The 25244-nt window shown below is 43.7% G+C and overlaps 1 protein-coding gene across 2 annotated transcripts in view; it reads left to right on the top strand.

Moving 5' to 3' along the window:
- The window catches only part of POU2F3 (POU class 2 homeobox 3), a 225978-nt gene that overhangs the window by 189466 nt on the left and 11268 nt on the right, over nucleotides 1–25244 (top strand). For both annotated transcript variants that reach the window (XM_077457374.1, XM_077457375.1), the window contains exons 6-10: nucleotides 15195–15280; nucleotides 15390–15566; nucleotides 24383–24524; nucleotides 24649–24785; nucleotides 24889–25050. In XM_077457374.1, the coding sequence (XP_077313500.1) occupies nucleotides 15195–15280; nucleotides 15390–15566; nucleotides 24383–24524; nucleotides 24649–24785; nucleotides 24889–25050 (704 nt within the window). The remainder of the gene's footprint in view (nucleotides 1–15194; nucleotides 15281–15389; nucleotides 15567–24382; nucleotides 24525–24648; nucleotides 24786–24888; nucleotides 25051–25244) is intronic.

The following is a 25244-nucleotide window of genomic DNA, read 5'->3' as shown; positions in this document are numbered from 1 at the left end:
AATTTTTATGTCTCAAGGAACCCCACTAAATTATTGCATCTTTAGCTTATAACACATTTGCATGATCAGTAAGCTGTGCCTATATTTAGCGCTACCCCACCGAATAAGATGGGTTCTCTACTCTTTGCTTACTCAATAATAGTGCTAGTACAAATGCAGGCACTAAACTAGGTAATCTTAACCACTTGGCGTCCGCGCTATAGCTGAATGTTGGCTACAGCACGGACCTGAATTTCAGGGAGGCTGTCATATGACTGCCTCCCCTTTGCACACTCCCCGCGCACCCCCCTGCAGGGCACGAGCAGGGTGCGCTGTGATCACAGATCCAAGTAAGGGGCCGGTCCTGGCCACTTACCACGTGATCGGCGGATAACAGCTGATCACGAGTGTAAGCTCGGTAATAGTTTTTTTTTTCTCCTCATGCTGACTGAAAAAAAGCCGATCACCAGCTTATGTGCAAGGGACAATGGTCCAGAAGAGGAAGGAGGCACATCTGCCTCATCTGTGCCAATCAGTACCCCTTGCCAGTGCCCATCAGTGCCACCTATCAATGCCCATGAGTGCCACCTTTCAATGCCCACAAATGCCACCTATCAATGCCCACCAGTGCCTCATCAATGCCACTTAGCAGTGCTGCCTATCAGTGTAGCCTACCAGTGCCGATCAGTGCCCATTATTGCCACCCATCAGTGTCCATCACTGCCACCCATCAGTGTCCATCACTGCCAGCTAGCAGTGCCAAATATCAGTGCCACTTCTCAGTGCCCACCAGTGCCACCTATCAATGCCCTTCAGTGCCACCCATCAGAAAAGCTGAAGATCTGCCATTTCTGGTGAGTGGGGTCTCCAAAGGGGGATTCACATATTCGTTTGTGGGAACTTTGGACACATTTTGATCACCACCTAGTTTATCAAGTTTACAGCACATGATATTGTTGTATTGCCATTTGGTATTGTGTATTTTGATCACATATTTGTGTATTTTGATCACTATAGGCACGTATTTAGTATTGTCACCATTGATTCACATTTCATATTTCAGTTGCTAGCGCTGCCTTTATTCGTTTTATTATATGTTGAAGTTTTAGCACTTTTTGTTGCAGCAGCTGCAACTGTTATCACTTTTCAACCAATTTTACTTCAGCACCAGTTTTTGCAATATACTGGGGAGTTTCCTGGCCATGGATCCCAAATTTCGATGTTTTGTTCCCCGAGTCACTTAGTTATCACTTCTGCCTTATGGCAAGGTGCTCCATCATGCTGGAAAAGGCATTGTTTGCCACCAAACTGTTCTTGGATGGCTGGAAGAAGTTGCTCTTGGAGGATGATTTTGTACCATTCTTTATTAATGGCCATGTTTGTAGGCAACATTGTGAGTGAGCCCACTCCCTTGGCTGATAAGCAACCCCACACATGAATGGTCTCAGGAAGCTTTGCTGTTGGCATGACACAGAACTGATTGTAGTGCTCACCTTTTCTTCTCTGGATAAGGTTTATTTTCCCGATGCCAAAAACAATTAGAAAGGGAATTAATCAGAAAAAATTACGTTATCCCAGTCCTCAGCAGTCCAATCCCTGTACCTTTTTGCAGAATATCAGTCTGTCCCTGACGTTTTTTCTGGAGAGAAGTGGCTCCTTTGCGGCCCTTCTTGACACCAGGCCATCCTCCAAAAGTCTTTGCCTCACTGTGTGCGCGGATGCACTCACACCTGCCTGCTGCCATTCCTGAGTAAGCTCTGCACTGGTGGTGCCCCGGACCCACAGCTGAATCAACTGTAGGAGACAGTCCTGGTGCTTGCTGGACTTTCTTCAGCACCCTGAAGCCTTCTTCACAAATGCAGTTGAAATGTTTTTTATGGTATTAAAGGGGTTGTAAACCTTCATGTTTTTTTCACTTTAATGCATCCTATGCATTAAGGTGGTCGGGGGACTCCAGAAGAGCAGAGATGCACAGTGGAGGTAAGTATGACATGTTTGTTATTTAAAAAAATTAAAAAAATAACAATTACAATCACTTTAAGTTTATTTTCATGGCAAAGATAGACTATGCAAAATGCCATTATAAAAACTGAGGCAGCAGACTTTGTGAAAATTATTATTTGTTTAATTCCCAAACTTTTGGCCATGGCTTTAATTCAGAGAGTCAGTTGTTCCTTTACATGGCTGCTGCCTCAAACTAGGATTACAGGCACTCTGAAATAATGTCTATGAGTTTGCTTGATTTGGCTCTTCCCTTACTGGTCAGAAGAAGGTCATGCAGTAGAACTTTATTATCACAGAAGAGGAACAGAGGTAAATAGGGAGCAATGTCTCCTTCTCTATACTGTCATAGCCCAGTACCTGGCTACATATATTACTACATAAAGAGAGTCTTTATATACAGAAAGGAAAAAGGTGGGTGTATATAGCTGTATACACTACACAGAACAGATGTGTATATTAAGTAGTTTATACAGCTATATATACACACACATGACATCCAGGAAGACTGACAAGTGACACCTTCTGTTTGGACATGACAGAAATCCCCAAAATGTCATCCTGATGCTCTAGTCCAGCCGCAAGATCATTCAGTCATCCGCCCTGTCCTGGACCCAGGCTGAGTGGAGAATGACTGAGACTGAGAAGCGCAGGGAAGTGTGTGAGGAGTGGAGGGGCAGCTGTCAGAGTCAGACACTAGTCTAGAGAGAGAGCATGAGTGAAGAAGTCTGAGCCTGAGGCCCGCAACGCCGGCACTTACTGTTAGCCCAGAATCACAGGCACCGCTGTGGCCTTCCTTAATCCACCACACGCACAGTCGACTTCACAGGACAGTGAGTGGTGGCCGGGAAACCGGAAGTGACGCCACAGTGACGCAAAAAGCACCGTCTTCTGGTCCCCGCAAATCAAACTCAGCAAAGGAGCCAATGGCACAAAGATCCATAAAGGTCCATAAAGACATAAAGAGCGAGTATGGGGTAGATGAACTTGACTGCACTGCAATGGCCTGACCTCAACCTGATACAACACCTTTGGGGTGAATTAGAGTGGAGACTGCTAGCCAGGCCTTCTCACTCACATCAGTGTCTGACCTCACAAATGCGCTTCTGGTCAAACATTCCCATGATACACTCCTAAACCTCATGAACAGCCTTCCCAGAAGAGTTGAAGCTGTTATAGCTGCAAAGGGTGGGACAACTCAATATTGAACCCTAAGGACTAAGACCGGGATGCCATTAAAGTGCAAATGCATGTAAAGGCTGGTGTCCCAATACTTTTGACAACATAGTGTATGTTAACTTGCACTTCTTGCTTCTGCAAATATATATATATATATATATATATATATATATATATATATATATATATATATATATATATCTTTTTTCAGTCCATTTAGTTAAAGTGTAAGTAAAGCCAAAACTTTTTTTTGTTTTCGATAGATTGAGGAATGACTAGCAACCTAGTCAAGTTTTTTGCTGTTGGTCCCCGCTCTGGGGAAATAGTCGTTCAATTATATTAACAAAACACTCAAGAAATCCAAATGAAATTGAGCAGCCACCCACCAGGGTCACCTTAGTAACAGCAGTCACTTCACAAAAAGTGACCTGTCAAACAACAAAGCCTTTTCAGCACATACAAGCATTGTAGAAGCCCGGTCTCAAAAATCTGCCTATAAATCCTGATGACACCATGATCCACTATAAGGAAAGTTCACTTCCTCTGTAAAGTGTTTTCTGATCTTACAATAAAAAGCAACAATTCCTCCATCAAAAGGCAAAGGAGTAAAACGCAGCACAATGGCTATAAGCACATCATGTAAAAAAATAAAAATAAAATAAAAAAAACACTAGAAAGCATAGTTTAACACTATAAAACATCAAACAGGAGTATAAGAAAGTAGAACTAAAGGCATTTTTTTTAAATGTTAGCTAGAGTAAGGGAGGATTATAACTCATGTAAGGTTTTTTGTCATATATGTCCCATTGGGGAGATTTCCCCTGAACTTCTTGTTTTAGGGTCATCAGAACTAGTGTCTCCATTGGAAGATTTCCCCCTATGTCTGTTCTGGTGACAACCCAAACTTTGGAATTTTCTTTCACTGTCCCTCTCAGTGATAACAGTAAACAGGTCAAATAGAGAGGGTGAATCTCTCTAATATGAGCACAGACAGCAATAAATCCTGACAGCTGTTCTAATCCCTCATGGTTCTATCCAAAACGGAAAAAAAGTGGTTTCTTTAGGTATACTCTAAGTCACCCAAGCTAGATCAGGGTTTTCTTGGGTGAAGTTGCACTCTGAGGTTAAAGGTTTTATGCTGTTTTTCTAGTCTTAAAGGCATAGTTCACTGCTATCAAAATACTACCTATGCAGGAAGGGGGAGTCTGTAGATAAAAACAAACAGTGCATCTTTGACCAATGTTGAATAATGTTCTTGCTATACAGTAGGTGTAGGCCACTTACATACATCCTGAAGCCTGACTCAAAAAACTTGCAGGGATTGCATCCCCCTGTCCTGCCTTGTTGCTAGAACAGCTGAGGAAAGTGGATAGATAGGGATGGATCCATATGTTTATTTACTATTATTGTTATTGTAAGGTATTAATGTTGGTGTAAATGATCTGGTTCCTGGGCAAGCAGCTTCTACACCCCAGAGGTTCTCCACAGTTTCCTTGGCTTGTAGTGTAATGTAACAAAGGATAAAATTTAAGAACCACACCACTGCTAAGAGGTCCATATACAACCTTATTCAATTAAAGGTCAAGGGTACAAATCAAGAAATAGCCAACCTGTTTCGGGGTTCACATGCCCCCTTCATCAGGGCTTGACTGACAACCAAGTTAACAAACCAGTAGTGTGAACTGGACCTGCAAAAAAAGCTGCTGACTAAGCCTGTGCTTTCAACTCACACTGGATGAAAATACCATTGTAGGTACAGTTCACTAGTGGTTTGTTCATTTGGTTGTCAGTCGAGCCCTGATGAAGGGGGCACGTGGACCCCCCCCCTCCCCCAACTATTTCTTGATTTGCACCCTTGACCTTTAATAAAAATAAAGTTGTATCTGGACCTCTTAGCAGTGGTGTGGTGCTTACATTTCAACCCTGCCTTGTTGCTAGGATGTTGCTAAGAGACTCCCAGCTTTTACTGCTCACCTCCACCATCACAGTAGAAAACTATAAAATAGTGAGCTCAGAGCTACTCTCAGGGGAGAGAAAGCACATGTTGGGGGTTGAATCGGAGAAAGAGCTCTTTCCTGTGATGGTGGCGGTGGAACGATGCAATCTCTGGGAGTGTTTCAGTCAGATTCCAGGAGGTTGTAAATGGCCTACACCTATTGGAAGTGCATTATCCAACTATTACACAATCCAAGTTTGTTTTTATCTACAGGCACCCCTTACTGCATAGAGTTTTTTGGTAAAGGTAAACTATGTATTTAATGTTATGTGCTTGCTGCTTCTGTGTTCCATAGCTTTCTGTTTGCGAGGGTGTTTTCATGTGTTATTCGACTTTGTAAAATGCTATACGTTGAGGAATATTTATAGATGTTTATTGCGAAATCCACAGCAGTTTCCTCAGCGAGATTGAACGCCCCTGTTGGCAGATTAGGGAGTTTACTGGATTTAGGTGCCAAGTTGTGTGGCGGGGTTTGTACAATAAAAGACCATGCTGTTAACAAGTCACAGCATTCACAGCGTGTTCAGTTCTTAATGTGATCCTGGCAGTGGCTGCTAACTCCCATTTAGATTGGCTTTCTCATTGTCTTCGATCTCAGCTTTGTGGAGCAGATGAAATGTACTGGCTAAAAATGGGGTCACCACTGTTCTAGACTTCTGGGTTAAAACCAAATCCCATGTAACTTTTAAAGACACAAATTAGAGCAGTTGTATGTTCACATCATTAAATGTATTTTAAATCCAGGCAGTATACCTTAACGTGGCTTGATATCAGCCTTTTTCAGTCCTTGTACATCAGAGCTTAGACTGGGAGAGAAAAAAGAAGCACAAGTAGCCAATCAGTTTATGGGCCCAAAAATAGCATGATGATAGTAGGAAAAATCAGGGCGACCGAGATTAACTCATCACTATGCTGCTTCTCTTCAAAATCCATCATTGTTTGGGTTTAGACACAGTCGGGGTTATTTACGAAAGGCTAATCCACTTTGCACTGCACTGCAATTTGGAAGTGTAGTTGCTCTAAATCTAAAGCCCCGTACACACGAGAGGACTTATGTCCGACAGACTTCCGAAGGAGTTCTGCCGGAGTTCTGCCGGAGTTCCGACAGAGTTCTGACGGACTTTTTGACTGAGCGGACTTGGCCACACATAATCACACTAAACTCCGACGGATTTGAACGTGATGACGTACGACTCGACTCGAATAAGGAAGTTCATAGCCAGTAGCGAATAGCTGCCCTAGCGTCGGTTTTAGTCCGTCGGAATAGCATACACACGAGCACATTATTCGAAGGGACCGGGTCCGGCGGAGTTCCGTCGGAAAAATTTGAAGAATGTTCCATATTCTAAAGTCCGTCGGACTTTGGCGAATCAAAAGTCCGTTGCAGCCCACACACGATCGAATAGTCTGACAGAATCAGTCCGTCGGACTTTGGATGTTGAAAAGTCCGCTCGTGTGTACGCGGCATAAGGGGTACATCTGAAATCAGGGGAAGCTCTGCTGATTTTATCATCCAGTCATGTGCAAGCTAAAATGCTGTTTTTTATTTTCCTTTTATGTCCTCCTCGGATTTTCAGCGACTTCCCTTCCAAGTGCACTTGCAGTGCAAAGTGGATTTTCCTATCGTAAATAACCCCCAGTGGGTTGAATGATGTTGGCCATGAGTCACCCTGGAAGACTGATGACATCTAGTGGCAGGGGGGTTGCTAGGTCTACAAAAGATCTGGGGCTAGATCCCATAGCAGTGTAGTAAAGAAAGTCATACAGTTGGGCGGGCATACATATGTATATACAGTAATATACATGTGTGTGTGTGTATATCCCCAGAGAGCCCCTCACTTACATCAGAGTCCTCAGAGAGCCCCTTACTTACATCAGGGTCCCCAGAGAGCCCCCCCTTACATCAGGGTCCCCAGAGAGCCCCCCCTTACATCAGGGTCCCCAGAGAGCCCCCTTACTTCAGGGTCCCCAGAGTTACATTCAAGGCATACTGTGAATTAGAACTATTACAGTTGCTTGTGCTCTCAACTGAACTCTCAAGCCATCATGGCAACTGCAGATCAAACAGAGGCTATAATGGCAGCTTTCTTGGCTTTAAAGGATAGGAGGGTTTAGTTCCACTTTAAGGTATTGCAGAAAAAAACTTTTTTTTTTCATTTTTATTGATTATTCTTTTTTTTTGGTTCTGGTCTTAAGATGTTTTCACACTCACTAAAAGTGTATACATTGTTTTATAGATGCACAGAGCATATAGGGCAATATTTAAAAAAAAAACAATGTTTTTTATGTAAGTCTAACCTCTTAATTTTTTTTTAAATACAAAAAAATAAATAAATAACATTACCCCAAACTATGTTTACTATCAATTTTCTTACAAATGTGATGGAAACAATGATAGCAGACAAGGACAATGTTTGTAGGCAATACATGTTTTGGAACACCTATGACTAATGACAGTGACAATCACAACCAAGGAAGGAACTTTCCTAAAATTAGGTATGCAAATTAAATCAATCTATATTTTATAATCAAATCTTAAACACAATCCCAGGAATAAACAATGTAAAAACAAAACCTGTTGCATAGATTCACTTTTAGAACAGAAAAACAGTTAAAGCCCAGCTGAACTCACACGATTTCAAACTCGCATTTCAGTCCGACTTTGGGAGCGATTTCAGAGACATCTGTGCGGGTTCCTGCACAGATGTCTATTGAAATCTCCCCCAAAGTCAACAAAAGTAGTGCAGGAACTACTTTTGGGAATCAGATGGTGCCATTGCCGGCAATAGGATCTGATTTGGCATGCAGTTTAACATGCAGTTTAACATGTCAGATTGCATGTCAAATCTGCCCGATGTGAATGGGGGGAGTGGAGATTACAACCGTTGTTAGGGTACCACTATCATCTTTGTCCAGTTGGGAGATTTTTGAATCACTTCCTGTTCTGTCACACCCTGAAAAAGTGTCGCCAGAAGAGTGAGGGTAGATTTAGACAAGCATCTAAATCCCCCTTGCCTCTGAAGGCCGATCCGCGTTCACATCACGCTCCAGAGGGTCCTGACATGTGTGGAGGAAATGATTCAATGCCTCCTCATCGCCTGTTTTAACCCCATTTTAGCTGACAAATGCGCCGCATTGCACGTGTGGGCATATGAGGCGCTTCTCCATTTACTTGAATGTGTAGTGTCCAGCAGGCATTCCGCTTAATGATCGCTACAAGTGGGGTGAACTTTGTCCATCTAGCACCTATTGCAGCTTAAAGGGGGGTACGCAAAAATGCGGTCAATCGTGCATTTTTTCTCCCCCCCAACCGCAAGTCTAAGCAAAGCCTAAGCGAGCAATAAGGGGTGTATTTATAAACAATTTGCAAAACCATTTGTCCTGAAAGACTGAATGTACATTTGTTCTGTGCAAATGGGGCCAAATCATTGAAAATAACAGTATGAATGGGGAAAATACAGCATTATGGCCACTAGGTGAAACCAAGGAGCATACTTATTTTCTATGATACTCAGCGCTATCTAGTGACCATAATGCTGTATTTTCCTCATACACACTGTTTTTCTTTTAGAAGCTGATTTTTAATATTAGGACACTTACCTGTTCGGAAATCCAGCAATGTCGGCACCCCAGCCAACGTTTTCATCAGCTCTCGGGTGTTGCTGCTGCCATTCGTGTTAGGGGAAACCGGCAGTGAAGCCTTTTGGCAGCCAGTACCCTGCTGCGCATGTGCGAAGCTCGCTGCACTTTCTGAATGGCCCGGGTGGCAGGGGAAGGAGGAGGAGGGGGCCAACTTCCAAGTGATTTCACTGTGGCAAGAGATCCCCCCAAAAGGTGGCAAATGTGGCACCGGGGGGGTGGGGGGGGTTGACAGATAAGCTGAGCTTACATTTTTGGGTGTTAACGCTCAACACATAAACTGATATTTTAGCTTGAGAACATTTGATGTCCAACATTTGCACAGAACTAATGTACACACAGTTTCACAGGATAAATAGCTATGCAAATATTTTATAAATACACCCCTCTGTGTTTCTTTGTGAGACGTTTCTCCTTACCTCTCCCTAGGAGGGACAGCAATAAAATATCTTCACAGACAGACAGACAGACACCAAAAATATCTTCACAGAAGTTCTAACATTTCCCCGTTCTATCCACAACCTGATATACTGATTTAAACTTTAGAAAGAAAAAAAAAGTTCAGCGTTACTAAATTAAAACCTTTTTTTATTTGGAGTACTGAGGGGTTAGAACCTTTTACATCCTCTCAAGGTCATTTTCTACCACCTCTGCTATAGATTTGTGTCCTTTGGAAAACAATAGTCTAAGCTCATCTGTACTCCAGTGCCATTACACTTAAAGAGGAAGTAAACCCTGATGAGCTTACTTCCTCTTTCATTCCCTGCAAAGGTAAAGCATAATGGACTACTATGCATCGCATAGTAGTAGATTATGTGTCACTTACCTGACACAGAAGCCAGCGAAGTCACCGCTGTCCCCTGTAGTCCGGCGCATCCATCTTATCGGTGGGTCTCGCTGCTCGCCACTGTCATTCGGCGAAGCCACGATGACGTCACTCCCGCACATGCGCACGAATATCGCGGAATATCGCCGTTGACTGCGGCCGGCAGTGAGCCTGCGCACCGCTGTCTACGCCACATGCACCGTAGACAGCGGTGCCTGACTTTCGGCAAATATCTCCTAAACCGTGTAGGTTTAGGAGATATTTCTTGGACCTACAGGTAAGCCTTAATCTAAGCTTACCTGTAGGTCAAAGTGTGTTGTAAGGGTTTACAACCACTTTAAGGAATATCTTTGAAAGTCAAAACTTTGTAGTACAGCTGGGAAGTATTAGACTCATGTAAGATGTTTATTGTTGTCTTTGTCCTCATTGGGGAGAAACACTCTCTCTTTGCTCCGATGACCACTGTCACAGAGACTGAAATTAAGGTAAAATTCTAAATTTTGAGTTGTCACTAGAGCAAGAATATTGGGGAAATCTTCCAATAGGGCCATTTGTTCTGGGGACAACTGTCTAAGAGGAGAGAGTACCTGACATTGGAGAGGTTTCCTCTCATTTACAATTGTGTCTACAGTACAGGAAGGGCGAGTCTCCATATTTGGGGATAACGAACAGGTGTTTTTAACCACTCTCTATTTTATCCAAAGTAATATAAATATTTTAGGTTTAAATATATGTAATGCCCTGCCAACAGTTAGGCTAAATTTTGGCTTCACTGTACTCAGTGAGCAAATGATCTGTTTTTCAATCTGGTCAGAGTTTCCCTAAGGTCAGTGGTTGATTGCTCCTGCTTGCTTCTGGAGGAAGCTACCAGAAAACAGAACAGGAGGGTCAACTACTGATTTATTAACCTTTATTAGACCCCAGCCATTCCCTGGTAAGAAGGTGCCCAGAAGATGACTGGAGAGGTGATAAATGTTTAGGGAGGCTTGAGCAGAGTGTTCTTACTAGTATGGTTTATGTTCTCCTGGGGCTGCTGCCCCTGGGAAGCAGTTGTTATGAGACAAGAGTTGTAGTCTGGGTCTCAGCAGATGCTAGGCTGGGGTCTGGAGAAGATTGCTAAAGGATTTTTGCTGGAGGGCATTGTTCTGAAGTCCTGGTGTGGAGAAGGAGCTTTGTCTCCTTCACTGAAGAGTGCAGTATAGAAACTGGGTAACAGAGAGCTCCAGGGACAGGTGAATAAGACCTGGTTTTGGGACTTTCTAGTGTGGCTGCTGGTAGAGGGAAGTGAGTGCCAGGGGTTAGTGTATGTGCTGGGACTGCTCTTATACTGTAGAGAGCTAGAGTTACTTGCCAGTCTCTATCATCTCCAGCCAAGGCTGCTGCTACAGGGTTTGTGCTAAGAAACTTTTCCTCCTGTTGATTTTTTATATTGTTTTGGAGTATCCTGAACCTTTAATTCCTCTCCTGTTCAAGATTTTGCAAATAAAATCCACAGAAGACATCCCCAAAACTGAGCCTGTGGGTGCTTGGAACTGTACATGTGGCAGGCAGCCTATGTACTGGGCATCTTCTCAGTGGCCCCTCCAGGGGCGAACTCTACATTTACATTAACCACTTAAGCCCCGGACCATTTTCCAGCTAAAAGACCAAGCCCCCTTTTGCGATTCAGCACTGCGTCGCTTTAACTGACAATTGCGCGGTCATGCGACGTGGCTCTGAAACGAAATTGGCATCTTTTTTTTCCCACAAATAGAGCTTTCTTTTGGTGGTATTTGATAACCCCTGCGGTTTTTATTTTTTGCGCTATAAACAAAAAAAGAGCGACAATTTTGAAAAAAAAACACATTATTTTTTACATTTTGCTATAATAAATATCCCCCAAAAATATATATAAAAAACATTTTTTTCCCTCAGTTTAGGCCAATACATAGTCTTCTACATATTTTTGGTAAAAAAAAAAAATTGCAAAAAGCGTTTATGCATTGGTGTGCGCAAAAGTTATAGCATCTACAAAATAGGGGATAATTTTATGGCATTTTTATTAATCATTTTTTTTTCTAGTAATGGCGGCGATCAGTGATTTTTATTGTGACTGCAACATTATGGCGGACACGTCGGACAATTTTGACACCTTTTGGGACCATTGGCATTAATACAGCAATCAGTGCAATTAAAAACACACTGATTACTGTAAAAATGTCACTGGCAGTGAAGGGGTTAACCACTAGGGGGCAGTGTAGGGGTTAAGTGTGTGTGTTTTTTTAACTGTAGGGGGCGTGGCTTGGCGTCTGACATCACTGATCGTCTTTCCCTATAACGGGGAACAGACGATCAGTGACAGGCTCAATAGGAAGCACGAGGAAAGGTTTGTTTACACTTACCTCTCCTCGTTCTTCAGCTCTGTGACCCGATCATGGGACACCGGCAGCGATCGGGTCCGCGAGTCCCGCGGCCACGGTCACGGAGCTCAGGACCGGGTCCCGAGTGCGCCGTGCCATTCTGCCGACGTACATCTGCGTGAGGCGGTCCTTAAGCGGTTAAGGCTTGGTTCACACTTTTGCGGGTGGTTGTCGGTGCGAGAATCGCAGCCCTTCCCGCACTCGTAGTCAAAAACGTGCCAGTCACTGTTAATGGCATCCCGCGCACCTAAAAACACAGCATGTTTGTGGGTGGGAGCATGGCTGTCTTTAATATTGATTGGACCCTGGGCAAAACTTTTCTTGGGGCTCCCCCATGCAGCTACGCTCTCCACCTCTGAGACATACAATAAATAGCAGCTAATCTCAAAATCAGTTTACTGAATCAGATCAGGCAGCTACTGCGATTGGTTACCAGAGGTTACACTGTATCATTACCGCTCACTAACTGGTTGTTAGAGGTTACAGCACACATTACAGCACATGATTTCTGCTTGTTGACTGGTTGCTAGAGATTACTGTGGATATGACCTCAGGGGGCATGATATACATATCAATGCCACTGGCCGCCGCTATTTATGTATAAATGCCACCTTTATTTATATATGAATGCCACTGCTATTTACATATGAATACTGGTAATTTACATGTAAAAACAGGGTCTGCAGGTGAGTCATCTGTACACAACAATAGGGCAGAGCTGGGCAGCATTAGTAGCGGCACTTCACACCGAGATGTTGGGACACAGCATGGGACTAAAACCTCAAAAGAACAGGGAATTTAAACCAGTATAGTTGACAAGTATGAGGTAGCTGCTTTGGGCCCCACAACAATGACAGGGCCCAGGGCAGCTGCCCCTTTTGCCCTGCCTTAAAAACGGCCCTGGGTGGGAGAACTGCAAAAGCACCATGCGATGTCCCTGCTGCTGCATTTTGAAGATGGTGCCGGCACCTTTTTTCTGTGGGAAATGTAGGCACAGCAGCCCAAACAAGTTCCATTCACCTAAAAGGGGCTGCACTGAAACTCTCTGCAATGCACGTGGTAGCAGCATGGTGATTAGGGTTTTTAGGTGTTAAAAAAGGCAGTGATCCACCATGGATCACTCTTCAGAGGGTATTACAAGTGTAAAGGAGCCCTGAGGGAGCCAACACTTTAGGGCCCTACACATTTTTGCAGTGCCCCCCAAAAATTTGGACTTAACCTAATCTTTTTTTCCCAGGCATAGCACAGTGCAATACACAGTAATGGGTTACAATGTGCACTGCAATGCAGGCCATGTGCCTAAGTATATTCAGGTAACATTTCTGCAGTCTGCTCCAATAGCATAATGAAATGACAAATAACAGTAAGAACTGCCAGGACCAGAGATTTTGTGCCTTTCTTTACTAACAATTTAGCATAACTCTGCAATCCTGTGAATTGAAAATGAAGGCCATCCATCTGCCAGGAGCAAGTGACGTCTAATGATGTTTATTTTGTGTATTGATATTTATTGAGCTCTGTTGAGTAACTTGACAATTGCTTTTCTTCTGTATTTATTACTTCACATATTAGACCTATTGATAGAATGACAGGTAGCTGAAAACTCTACTTATATAAAATGTAGATTACTTGTTCATGCTTAATGGGTAGAACCCTGATCAGTGACATTCCATTCTTTCCAAGAAATTCAGGTCCTAGGAACCAGCAAATATCAACCTGTACTGCATAGCAAGATGGTGTTACACTGCCACCATCTGGTGAACATCATCATAAGTTAATTTGCTAAAAAAAAAAAAAAATGCATATACACTATGGAGGTTATTTACGAAAGGCAAATTCACTTTGCACTACAAGTGTAAAGTGCACTTGAAATTGCACTGAAACAGTTGATAAAAAATAACAACAATTTGCTGTGAACTTTCCCCTCCACCTTGTTATCCTCTTTTTTGAATCGGCTCATCAGATTCTTTGACCTTTAATAAATAAAAAGGTCATTTTGCACTTTCCCACATTGAGAGACTAAATTCTTATTCCTAATCTTACCATTCCATTATATACTCAGGCGGTTATTTACGAAAGGCAAATCCACTTTGCACGGCAAGTGCACTTGGAAGTGCAGTCGCTCTAAATCTAAGGGGTAGATCTGAAATGAGTGGAAGCTCTGCTGATTTTATCATCCAATCATGTGCAAGCTAAAATGCTATTTTTTATTTTCCTTGCATGTCCCCCTCGGATCTACAGCGACTTTACTTCCAAGTGCACTTGCAGTACAAAGTGGATTTTCCTTTAGTAAATAACCCCCTCAGTATAATAGGTCAAAAAGAGAGAAGTTCCCAAGGACCAGTTCATACCACAAAAGAGTCCTCTAGATCCGTTCTGGATGCTTTTCTGCATGAGCTTTTTATCACATTTTTTTATGCATTTCCAGATGCTTTCCAAAGGATGCATTACAACATGCTGCAAGAGATTGATATGAAAGTTAGTTAAAGTAATAATAGTTTAGCAACAACTATTATTATAACTTATATGAACAAACCCTATAACTCGTCTCCACCCCAAAAATCAGACATGTTGCAAACATTTGTATGAGTATTGGAGTAAAATTGGATGCAAGTTTTTTTGGGACTAGGGACAGATGGGGATGGTGTTACATGATGCTAGCGGAAATGCACATAGTAAATATATTCAGAGGGAAGAGTTGGTTTCTTTTTCATTTAATTCACAGCAATTTTACTATATTTTAATGACCCTAATTAAACTCCTAGTCTTTGCATTCTGAGACAGAAATGGTTCGGATGGTGCAGAGTTGCCTGCTGCAATGATGTTCCAATACAGAAATAAAAAACTGCAGAGGGAAAACGATTTCCTCCACTGTGTGTTTTGCAGAGATGTACCGTGTGTGTGTGTGTGTGTGTGTTAAATTGATTGTTAATTCTTTTTGTTCATTGAAATAATAAAGATTTTATACTTACTTACTCTGTGCAATGATATAGCACAAAGCGGTTCCAGAAGAGGAGCGGTTCCTTACCTCCTCTTCTAGATTGCTCTGCCTGCACTCTGCGCTCCTCCCTCCTTAATGCAGAGAATGCATTAAGGTAAAAAGAAAAAATCTGTTTGATTTTAGAACCACTTTAATTATGGTATACTAAGGTAAGATTTTCTATTCTAATTTTAGGTCTTCTTCAATCAAATCTTATTGGTTTGCCTCATCAACAAGGCGGATCATTGCAGTCTCAAGCTGGAATGGGCCTGGTTAACCAGGTATGGTACCTTTCTTGCATGCATTAGTTACATTTCTAGATTACAACAAGTTTGGATAATATTTACAATGGCGCTGGAAACTAAATTTCATTAATTAATTTTTACACAGGCAGTTGGACGGCCCAGCCTTTCAGGTTCATCTGTAGAACCCCATTTAGAATTAGGACAGCACCTGCATCCTTCAAAACACATATCTGTTGCTCCAGATGAACCCAGTGATTTAGAAGAACTGGAAAAATTTGCTAAAACATTCAAGCAAAGGCGAATAAAACTAGGCTTTACACAGGTGAGGCTATACTTCTTCCTGCGGCTACCAGTGTGTTAGTAGGATTATGTATAGGCTACAGGATATAAAATACCGTGTATGAATATTAATTCTGCAAATCTTATTATACTGCATGGCAAATAGACAATGATTCCTTGATATCATACTACTGTGCATGTTTTAGAGCCTACTTAGAGCCTGTGATTATTGTATATAGTGTGGTAATTTTAATGCCGCTTATTTTGTTGACTGCTAATACCATTTTTATTTTTTTGTAGCAAAACCTCAGCTAAAAATATATTGTATGGCTCTACAGATCATATCTGTACCCCAGTAAACACATTTAAAGCAATTATAAAAAAAGAAAGCATAAAGCAACATTGGCACAAAGGATCATAAAGCATCAGTGATTACAAGTTGTTTTCTATCTTTAACCTTTCTGTGCAACTGTGGCTTTCTGAAGGTTAAGTCATATAAACAACCTCCCCTCACATCCTACCCTGGCATCCTATGTGGCAATGTCCAGGCCTCTAAATTTTCCCAATAGGCACCTAGCATTGCATTGATGGGGGTGGGGGGCTGTCTGTCTGACTGTACTCCAATTTTCAGAACATCTCCAATTCACAGTGCTTGACTGCAACATTTAGACTACACAATGATAATCAAACGTCGAAAAAAAAAAATTGACTCTTGTCCAGAAGTGATACTTTCTGGATCCCTGACACATGGTCTAGGTACATGGTCTCTTCTAAAGAAGGGGATCCATTTTCAGGCTCAGAGACTTAAATTGACTTTGCATTGACATCTCTCTGTTAAGCCCGTTTGGAAGAGATCAGAGCATGTAGGCAGGTTGTCCTACATAATGTTGGCTAGGTATTCCCAAGACAAGCAGAACAAGATTACAAATTGGTTGGCAGGTAGGACAGTTCGCCTATATGAATTTTCACTATGTATCTAGCTGCTTTCCTGGATGCAGCTTTAATGGCTGTGCAACTTTCAGACACCATTCTTCTACCTTTGTAAATATTATAGTCTTATTGCGTTATTCATAGTTCAAATGTCTCATACTAGCAAAATTCTAGCAATTCTGATACCAAGATATATGCTCACACCATCTTCTACCTATATGTACTGTACTGAATAGGACTCACATAGGGTTAGCAAGATATCTGGAAATGTGGGTACTGGTTAGCCAGAGTAAAGAAGACACTGGAGCTGTAGCTTGAAGATAATTCTGACAACAGCAGAGAGAGTAAAATTAAACAAATTTCCCAAAATACACAAACTCGATATGTTACTCATAAATGATGAGGCATGCGTTAAAATAGTGACAATGGTTGTGAAACACCACAGCACACTAAAGAGTTTATTAACAGTGCACATTTCTGTCCCACAGAAAATATGGGCCCAACAGTTTCAAGGAAAGAAATGCCCTGCATTTGTGCGAGGAAAAATTTCCCTGCGTCGGTGATGTCATAATAAGGAAAAAATACCCCTGTGTTAGTAATGTCACTTAAATTTTTTAGCAAATGTCCTTTTGTAGGTGGGGTCACTGGAAAGAAAAAGGTCCACTATGCCGGTGATGTCACAATAAGGAAAAAATGCAGTGTTGGTAGTGTCACCTTACGTAAAAATGCCCCTGCATTGGTGGTGGCACTGGAAGGAAAAACATCCCTGCATCGAGGTGTCATTGGAAGGAACAAATTTTCTTGAGTTGATGGTGTTGGTAGAAAAAAAATATGGGCATGGCTTGGCTATGGAGGAGTGAAGACATGCATCTCCTCCGCTCCGTGTTCACCGCCGCTTCATCATTAGCATGGAGGGGAGATATCATCCCCCGGAGAGGCAGAAAACATGTCCCAGGGACGGTGGGCACTCTCCCAGCAGTCGAGGATGGATGGGACCCAGCAGGACTTCGGCAGGACCCATGGACCAGGACATGAGGCTTCCAAGATGGCACTGACACCAAAAGCTACTAAAGAAGCAAAGGCTGCACAGCGAGCCGCGGCCCAGCAGCAACAACTCATGGAGTTCCAGATCCCCTCTTCGAGGTTAGTGAGTGACTCTGCCCCTCCAGTCTCCCCAGGATCCTCCGCCTCTCATGACAGTGGCTCTGACATGGCAGACTTCCTAGGGGATGAGGACATAAAATGCCATATCTGGTCCCTCCCCACCTGAGATGATTTAGAGAAATTTACTACCAGGGTTGAGAAGGCCTTTAAGGAACACATAGCCTAGCTCAAAACTGACACCAATCATTTAGGGCAGGGGTAGGGAACCTTGGCTCTCCAGCTGTTTTGAAAGTACAAATCCCATCATGCCTCTGCCTCTAGGAGTCATGCCTGTGATTGTTAGGCCGCGTACACACGCGCGGACTGTTCGCCCAACCTTGTTCGTCAAACAGTTTGACAAACAGTCCGCTCAAAATTAGCATGAGCGGACTTGACCACACACGATGAACCAACAGTCCGCTGAAACCGTGCGCGATGACGTGAACGGCACGTACGACGGGACTAGGAAAACGACGTCCTATACACTGCAATGCAACCTTTGGCGTGTAAATCCTTTCTGAGCATGCGCGGAACTTAGTTTGACGAACAAGCCTACACACGAGCGGACTGTCCGCTCAAACCAAGTTTCAGCGGACAGTTTTACGGGATTTCCGAAAAACTTTGTTCGTCAGACTGTCCGCTGAAACTGTCCGCTGAAGCCCACACACGAGCGGACTGTCCGCTGAAACACTGTTCAGCGGACAAAGTTGGGCGAACAGTCCGCCCGTGTGTACGCGGCCTTAGGGTCTTGCAATGTCTCATGGTACTTGTAGTTTCAAAACAGCTGGAGAACCGAGGTTCCCTACCCCTGATTTAGGGGTTAGGATGGAAAACATGGAACAGAGACTTGATGAGGCCCTACCTGCCATCTCTTTACTTCAGGACAGATGCAACACCCAGGATAAGAAAATTGAGACATTTAATTGTCAGTTGTATGACTTTGAGAACTACAGCAGGTGGGAAAACATATTCAGGGAAATCATAGGATTGCCTGCTACAGTGCCCATTGAGATCAATTATGCCCACAGGGCCCTCGAGCACCCTTCCCAAGATGTGGACAATCATTTCCAGGCGTACCCTCATGCATTGCAGAACTCTCCGGCCCCTGTTGGAAGCTATTCGAAAAGCTGCCCTGCCTTACCACTTGGGATTGCCCATCTACCTGCAAGCGACCAAAGATGGCAGACAGGCTATGCTATGCACCAAGGATGACCTACCACACTTCCTGGCCACCCTGGGACTCGACTTTTCAGACTGGAGGGGACCTCAGGAATATCCCCTTGTGCAACTCCCTCAAACCTGGCTCCCAGCCAAACGCAGAAGTCGCAAGCAAGACCACAGATGTCCCCCCTCTGCCTCTCCCTTAAGCCATGCGTCCCCAAGGGACTGAAAAGTTACCCCTCTCCACGCAACCTGTTTTTACTTTTCTTTTTTCAATTTAAATTTTTTTGCTCTCTGAGAGAGGCCCAGGCCCTCTGAGACCGCCTTTTGCCTTGGGTGGGGACATAGACTCCACCAAGATGTGTGCCTTCGTGTGACTACCTAGTGGAACACACGATTCTACTAGTTTAAGAGATGATGATCACCCTTGTTGAATTTTGGAGATGGCCTGGGGCTTCAGTCCCTGTCTACCACATCCCCTTATTGGCTGACCTGACTTAAAACAGAAACCCTTCGTTCTGCAAAATTGTCTTCCCCTCTTGTCAACAGACAAACAGCCGAGGGGGGGTGGTGGACTGGGGCTGAACCTCATGACCTTCCCTCTCATGTTGGTCCACGTTCCCCACATAGGCCATACCTTACTAGGTATATTTCCTTTCTTGGAAATGGGGACGGGTTCCGGGGGCTTCTCCCTAGCGGGGTCGAAACCGACACCTGCCCCCCAGATATTTCATGATGTGGTACTGTTACCAATGATATGTTGTGTTTTACATGTGTGTTTTGATGTCTCTCACCCTTTCTTCTTCCTTCTGCCTTGTTTCTCTCCTCTCGCTCGATACCTCTTTACAGGAACTGCTTCTGGCTCCACCTCTCACACTGCACCTGCCATCATAACACAAGACTTACCTGTCCCATGGACTTGCTATGGCATCACTTAAGGTAACTTCTTATAATGTACGTGGTCTCTGTTCTCCATTCAAGTATAGTGTGTGGTGGGAACTAAAGTTGTTAGGGGTCCAGGTGGTCTTCTTGCAAGAGACACACTTCACCCCCCAGTTGATGCCCAAACTGCCTACTCACCTGTATAGCCAGTGGTTCTTGAGCAACCTGCCGGTTGCAAAATCCAGGGGCACAGCTATTGTCATACACAAGTCTTGCCCCTTCCAAGTCACGGAGAGAAGGGTGGACCCCCAGGGTCGGTACGTCTTCTTAAAGGGGGCTATTGCGGGACAGAAGCTCACGTTTGCAAAAATTTTCACCCCCAATTCCAACCAACTTACCTTTGAAGACAACACCCTAGATGGCCTAGTGGACTTCAGAGAGGGATCCTTGATTATGGAGGCGACTTTAACGTTAGCCCAGACGCGCTGCTTGACACATCACACCGACGTCCCTCTCACTCCCACACCTTCCTTAAACATTTTCACAGATCCCTACAGACTCACTGTCTGATAGATAGCTGGTAAGTGCGTCACCCCTCAGACAGAGATTACAGCTATTACTCAAAGGTGCCTGATGTCTATACCTGTATAGATCTTCTCTGTGTAGACCATCTGACTCTGGAGCTGTTGCAGGCTTCGTCCATCTGGAATATAAATCTCTGACCACGTTCCAGTGACGGCCACACTAGCTTTGTCGCCAGGTACCCATAGGGCCAGACTAAATGAATCAATAAATTGAGAGAACTATTCCTACGCTTACTGGATCGTCAGACACGTAAACAATTATGATACATGTCACATAAATATTATGGCCACGACAATAAATATGGCCGAGAGCTCTCAGGAAGAAACGTGCCCTGATGTATGTCCATAAGTTGTGCCTACCCTCTGAGTCAGGTTCTCTCAATTTGCCTCTGGGTTTCATGATTATTATGCTACCCTCTATAACCTGGGCTCATAGCAGTCCCCAGATGCTCAGGCAGCGAAACTGACTGCCATTCAAGCTTACATGACTGCTTCTGGCCTTCCCCCGTTGACTGACGAGCAGTGCTCTACCTTGAAGTCCCCCATTACCCCTACTGAGATAGAGTCAACGGTGAAGTCCTCGCCTAATGGGAAGAGCCCTGCCCTGATGGGTTCACCAAAGCATAATATAGGTTGTTCCTACCCCTGCTGTCAGAGTCGATGTGTGGCTACTTCAATTCTATAGCAGAGGGTATCGCAATCCCCCCGGAGGCACTACTGGCACATATCTCAGTGATTCCCAAAGATGTGAAGGACCCCACTATGCCCCAAAGTTACCGACCTATATCCCTCCTTAATGTGGCTATTAAGAGTTTAGTGAAAATCCTTCCCACCAGACTGAAACATCTAGTCCCACTTATTGTTCACCCTGACCAGATGGGATTCATTGCAGGTCGGGAGGCTAGAGACAACTCCATCAGGGAAATACAGCTTATCCATTGGGCACTTACCTAACTCCCCCCCAACTGATCTTGTCCACCGATGCAGAAAAAGCGTTTGACCAGGTTGACTGGACCTAACTATGCACAGTGCTAGAGACCCTGGGACTACGAACGCATATGCCGACATGGATCATGGCCTTATACTCGGATGCAAGCGCTCAGGTTAAGGTCAATGGACTCCTCTCCCTCAGATTCTCGATTAGAAATGGCAGGAGACAGGGGTGCCCACTCTCACCCATTATTTTCGCCCTGGTACTAGTACCTTTTCTACGCACTGTGCGGGCGAGCACAGATATCAAAGGACTGACGGTGGGTCATACGGAGGATAAGCTCTTGGAGTACACCGATGATGTGCTATTCCACCTCATGGACCCCCTGATCTCCTTGCCTAACATGATGCGAGAACTCCAACACTTTGGGACACTCTCTAACTTTAAATTTAACTACACAAAATCTGAGATACTGAGGTTCTGAGGTTACAAACAGCCTTCCCATTCACTTGGGCTAAATCATCCCTAAATACTTTGGCATTCGATTGACGGATAGATTTGATACCCTATATGTAGCCAATTAACCCCCCCCCCCCCCCCATGGAAATAGTGAAAAAAGACTTAGCTCACTGGACTAAGCCTTCACCTGGTTAGGGTGAATCAACATTGTAAAAATAAATATCCTCCCACAAATACTGTTTTACATGCAGATGATACCTGAGTCCTTGCCTAGAGGTTTTTTGCCCAAATGTCCAGCATGATATCGAGCGTTGTCTGGAATAATCGGAGACCGAGAATTGCCTACCAGACATCCAGACGTATCCTAAGGCTGTTGTCCTCCAGAGGATACTCAACTGGCGCTTCCACACCCAATCCAAACTCTGTCTCCCTGGAGAAATACATGACGGGCAGGAACCTGTCCTATGTCCCGTGACTGGCTCGGGAACACAGGGGGTTGCCTGTCTTTGCCTCCCCATTGATGACCCAGGTTTTAGCAACTTAGGATCGCCTCAACACCAAACTGGCCCTGGCACCCCCTGTGTCCCCACTGGCCTCATTGGGGGGGTTTCTGTGGTTTCCTCCTGGGGAACAGGTGGCTTTTTTCAGCCCCTGGGTGGATGACAGCAACGCAAGCTGTAGTAAACTTCTGCAGGACGATAAATTAGCACCCTTGGTGGGACTGTCCGGAGATTAGACATTTGGTGGGACTGTCCAGTGATTAGACCCTACTGGAAGGTATTAGGTCCCAGATTAAGGATATTATGGGCCTGCACGTTCCTCTTTCCCCTGTCCATTTACTTTTCACATTCCTCCCATGCCAGTTAGCAGATATAGAAGAAGTGTATTGCCTCACTTATTGAATGCAGCTAAGTGGCTGCTCCCCATATAATGGAGGCTAACACAAATCCCTGGCAGGGAGGAATGGAGGCGTAAGATGGGTGGAATAAGGGAAGAAGAGGACTGGATCCCCACCTGCAGGGGTACCAGAGACCCCTTCTCCAGCACTTGGTCAGATTGGATAACATATGTCTCAGACCCAGGACAAGTGTCCTCTAGCTTGGTCATGGCTCTACTGGAACTGGAAGAGCCATCCGTTAAGCGACGCCTTCAGACACCACAAGTGAGAACAGAGACCTAATATAATGTAATTTAACTTAATTTAGCAGCTGGAGGAGGAAGGGAAATGACCTTTCTCTTTCAGTTACCCACCATATTTTGCTGTGGCAGCAGAGGCGAAGCGTGAGAGGTGAGGCTGGACGAGAGATTCCAGGTATGTTCCAGTTATTCTTTTTTCCTGCTCTCTATACTTTTTCTTACTGTTACCTCAACTTATCCTGGTCCCCTGATCAATGGTAGTGTATTTGGTTATATATCAGTTAGTGAGTGGGGAGTGGACGTGCCAGCTAGACCGAGAAGCTGGAAAATACAATGAGCCCAGCTCACCCGGGGGTTGGCATAGTTTTTCTACCATGAGGCAGACCTTTTTACCTTGGGGTGACCCTGACATGGGTGGTGTGCAGGGAGAGGTCAGTTGGAGGCCTATAGTTGCCCCCCTCCCTTTGCACTCCCCAGCTCTAAATCTTCATAAGACACTATAATCTACTTTCTGTCTGAAGGGATGTCTAGCCACAAGTTGGATTACCTATTCCAGGGGTCTCAAACTGGCGGCCCTCCAGCTGTTGCAAAACTACAAGTCCCATCATGCCTCTGGCTGTGGGAGCCATTCTTGTAACTGTCAGCCTTGGATTGCCTCATGGGACTTGTAGTTTTGCAACAGCTGGAGGGCCACCAGTTTGAGACCCCTGACCTATTCCAATTCTGTTGTTTGTTTTACATGTTTTATATTTTGAAATATGAGACTCGTGCTTTGATGCTTATGCCAATGGCACTGCTCACTGAGATGTACTGCCTTGGCTTTCACAAATAAAGATTTTACAAAAAAAAAAAAAAAAAAAGGTAGAAAATACCAGGGCATCAGTGTTGGCAGGAAAAACTTGCTGCTACATCAGTAATGACAGTCTGAGTTGAATTACGGTGTCATCTTTGTCAGTATAATAAATAAAAGCAGGGGAGTTTAGAGGTTGTGGGACTTCTGTGTTTAACCGAACAAGTCAATTTCTAGACAATCTTGAGGTCCAACCCAAAGCCTAGACAGCTTCCCTACAGCTTCAGAGTGAGGTGCCTGTACTCGGAAGGAGGTGAATTCTTAGTTAAACCCCCCCCCCCCCGTTATGCCCACAGTGAGCTACTATTGGAGGAGGAAGAGAGCAGAATTCTCCCTCCAGCAGCTATTGAGACCCCTGCACCTTCTGACACTGCTGTCAGTGAGGCAGAGGCAAAATGCAATGACCTCAAACTTCTAACATGCTCTCCCACCCTCTACATTAAAACACCAAGCTCGGGGCACATGCTCCTTCTGCCCCTTCCCCCTGGACCTGGCTCTGGTGTGTGGCTAAAAAAAACTTTGCTGAATTATGAAAACACAATAGTTCCCCCAGATTTTAAGAACACGGCATTGTACCATATACAGGTTAGGTAATCTGGAACTGCCTAAGAATCAGTAGCTCAGTACAAAACAAAAAAATGTTTAATGATAGAACTCATTCTTTAGATATAATGATGTAACCAATAGCTGGATAAAGATTTGATTAGAGAATGTGTAATTATGAGTTTATATATGGCAAATATTAACACAATGCACATATAAATGTATTTATTTGTTAACAGGGTGATGTTGGCCTGGCTATGGGGAAGTTGTATGGAAATGATTTTAGCCAAACAACAATATCTCGATTTGAAGCTCTGAACCTGAGTTTTAAAAACATGTGTAAGCTGAAACCTCTTTTGGAGAAATGGCTAAGTGATGCAGGTAATACTAATAGTACAAATTAAATGATGTGCTCTACATCAGTATGTAACATATAAATGTTATGTTTAAAAAGTACACATGCCAAATAGTGACAGATATACTCAGCTTATCTTTGGCCTTTTAGAATCTGCCCCATCCGATTCCGCTATGACACAAAACAGCACATATCCACAATTAAGTGAGATGTTTGGGCGGAAAAGGAAAAAAAGGACAAGTATAGAGACTAACATACGCCTGACTTTGGAGAAACGGTTTCAAGATGTAAGTAATATTATGTGAGGCTCTTAATATTTCTCTAATATATAGAGACCCTGCAGATTTCCTGTCAGTTACCTGTACAGACATCTTAAATTTCCTCTTCTAGAACCCAAAACCAAGCTCAGAGGAAATTAGCATGATAGCTGAACAGTTGGCTATGGAGAAAGAAGTGGTACGGGTTTGGTTCTGCAATCGTCGCCAGAAGGAAAAAAGAATTAACTGTCCGATTAACTTGCCTCTGAAGTCTCCTCTCTATAATTCAAGAATGGTAAGACCTAAAACTGTCTACAAAAGGGTACCTGTCATATATATTATACTGTAGCCTTCACAGTTAGCTATTTTAGGTCTAGTTTTGTTCTTGCTATTGAAACCTACAAGTTTGGTAAAAAAAAAAAAAAAAAAAAAAAGCGAGTGTCAGAAGTTTTTTCACCTTAAGGTGAAAAAACAGGTGGGTTTACAACC

This window comes from Lithobates pipiens, unplaced genomic scaffold, assembly GCF_037356315.1.
Source record: "Lithobates pipiens isolate NorthernLeopardFrog02 unplaced genomic scaffold, aLitPip1_a1.2 Scaffold_27, whole genome shotgun sequence".
NCBI classification, from domain to species: Eukaryota; Metazoa; Chordata; class Amphibia; order Anura; family Ranidae; genus Lithobates; species Lithobates pipiens.
Note: the sequence above shows the minus strand (reverse complement) of the source record. Positions and strands in the feature narration are given on the sequence as shown.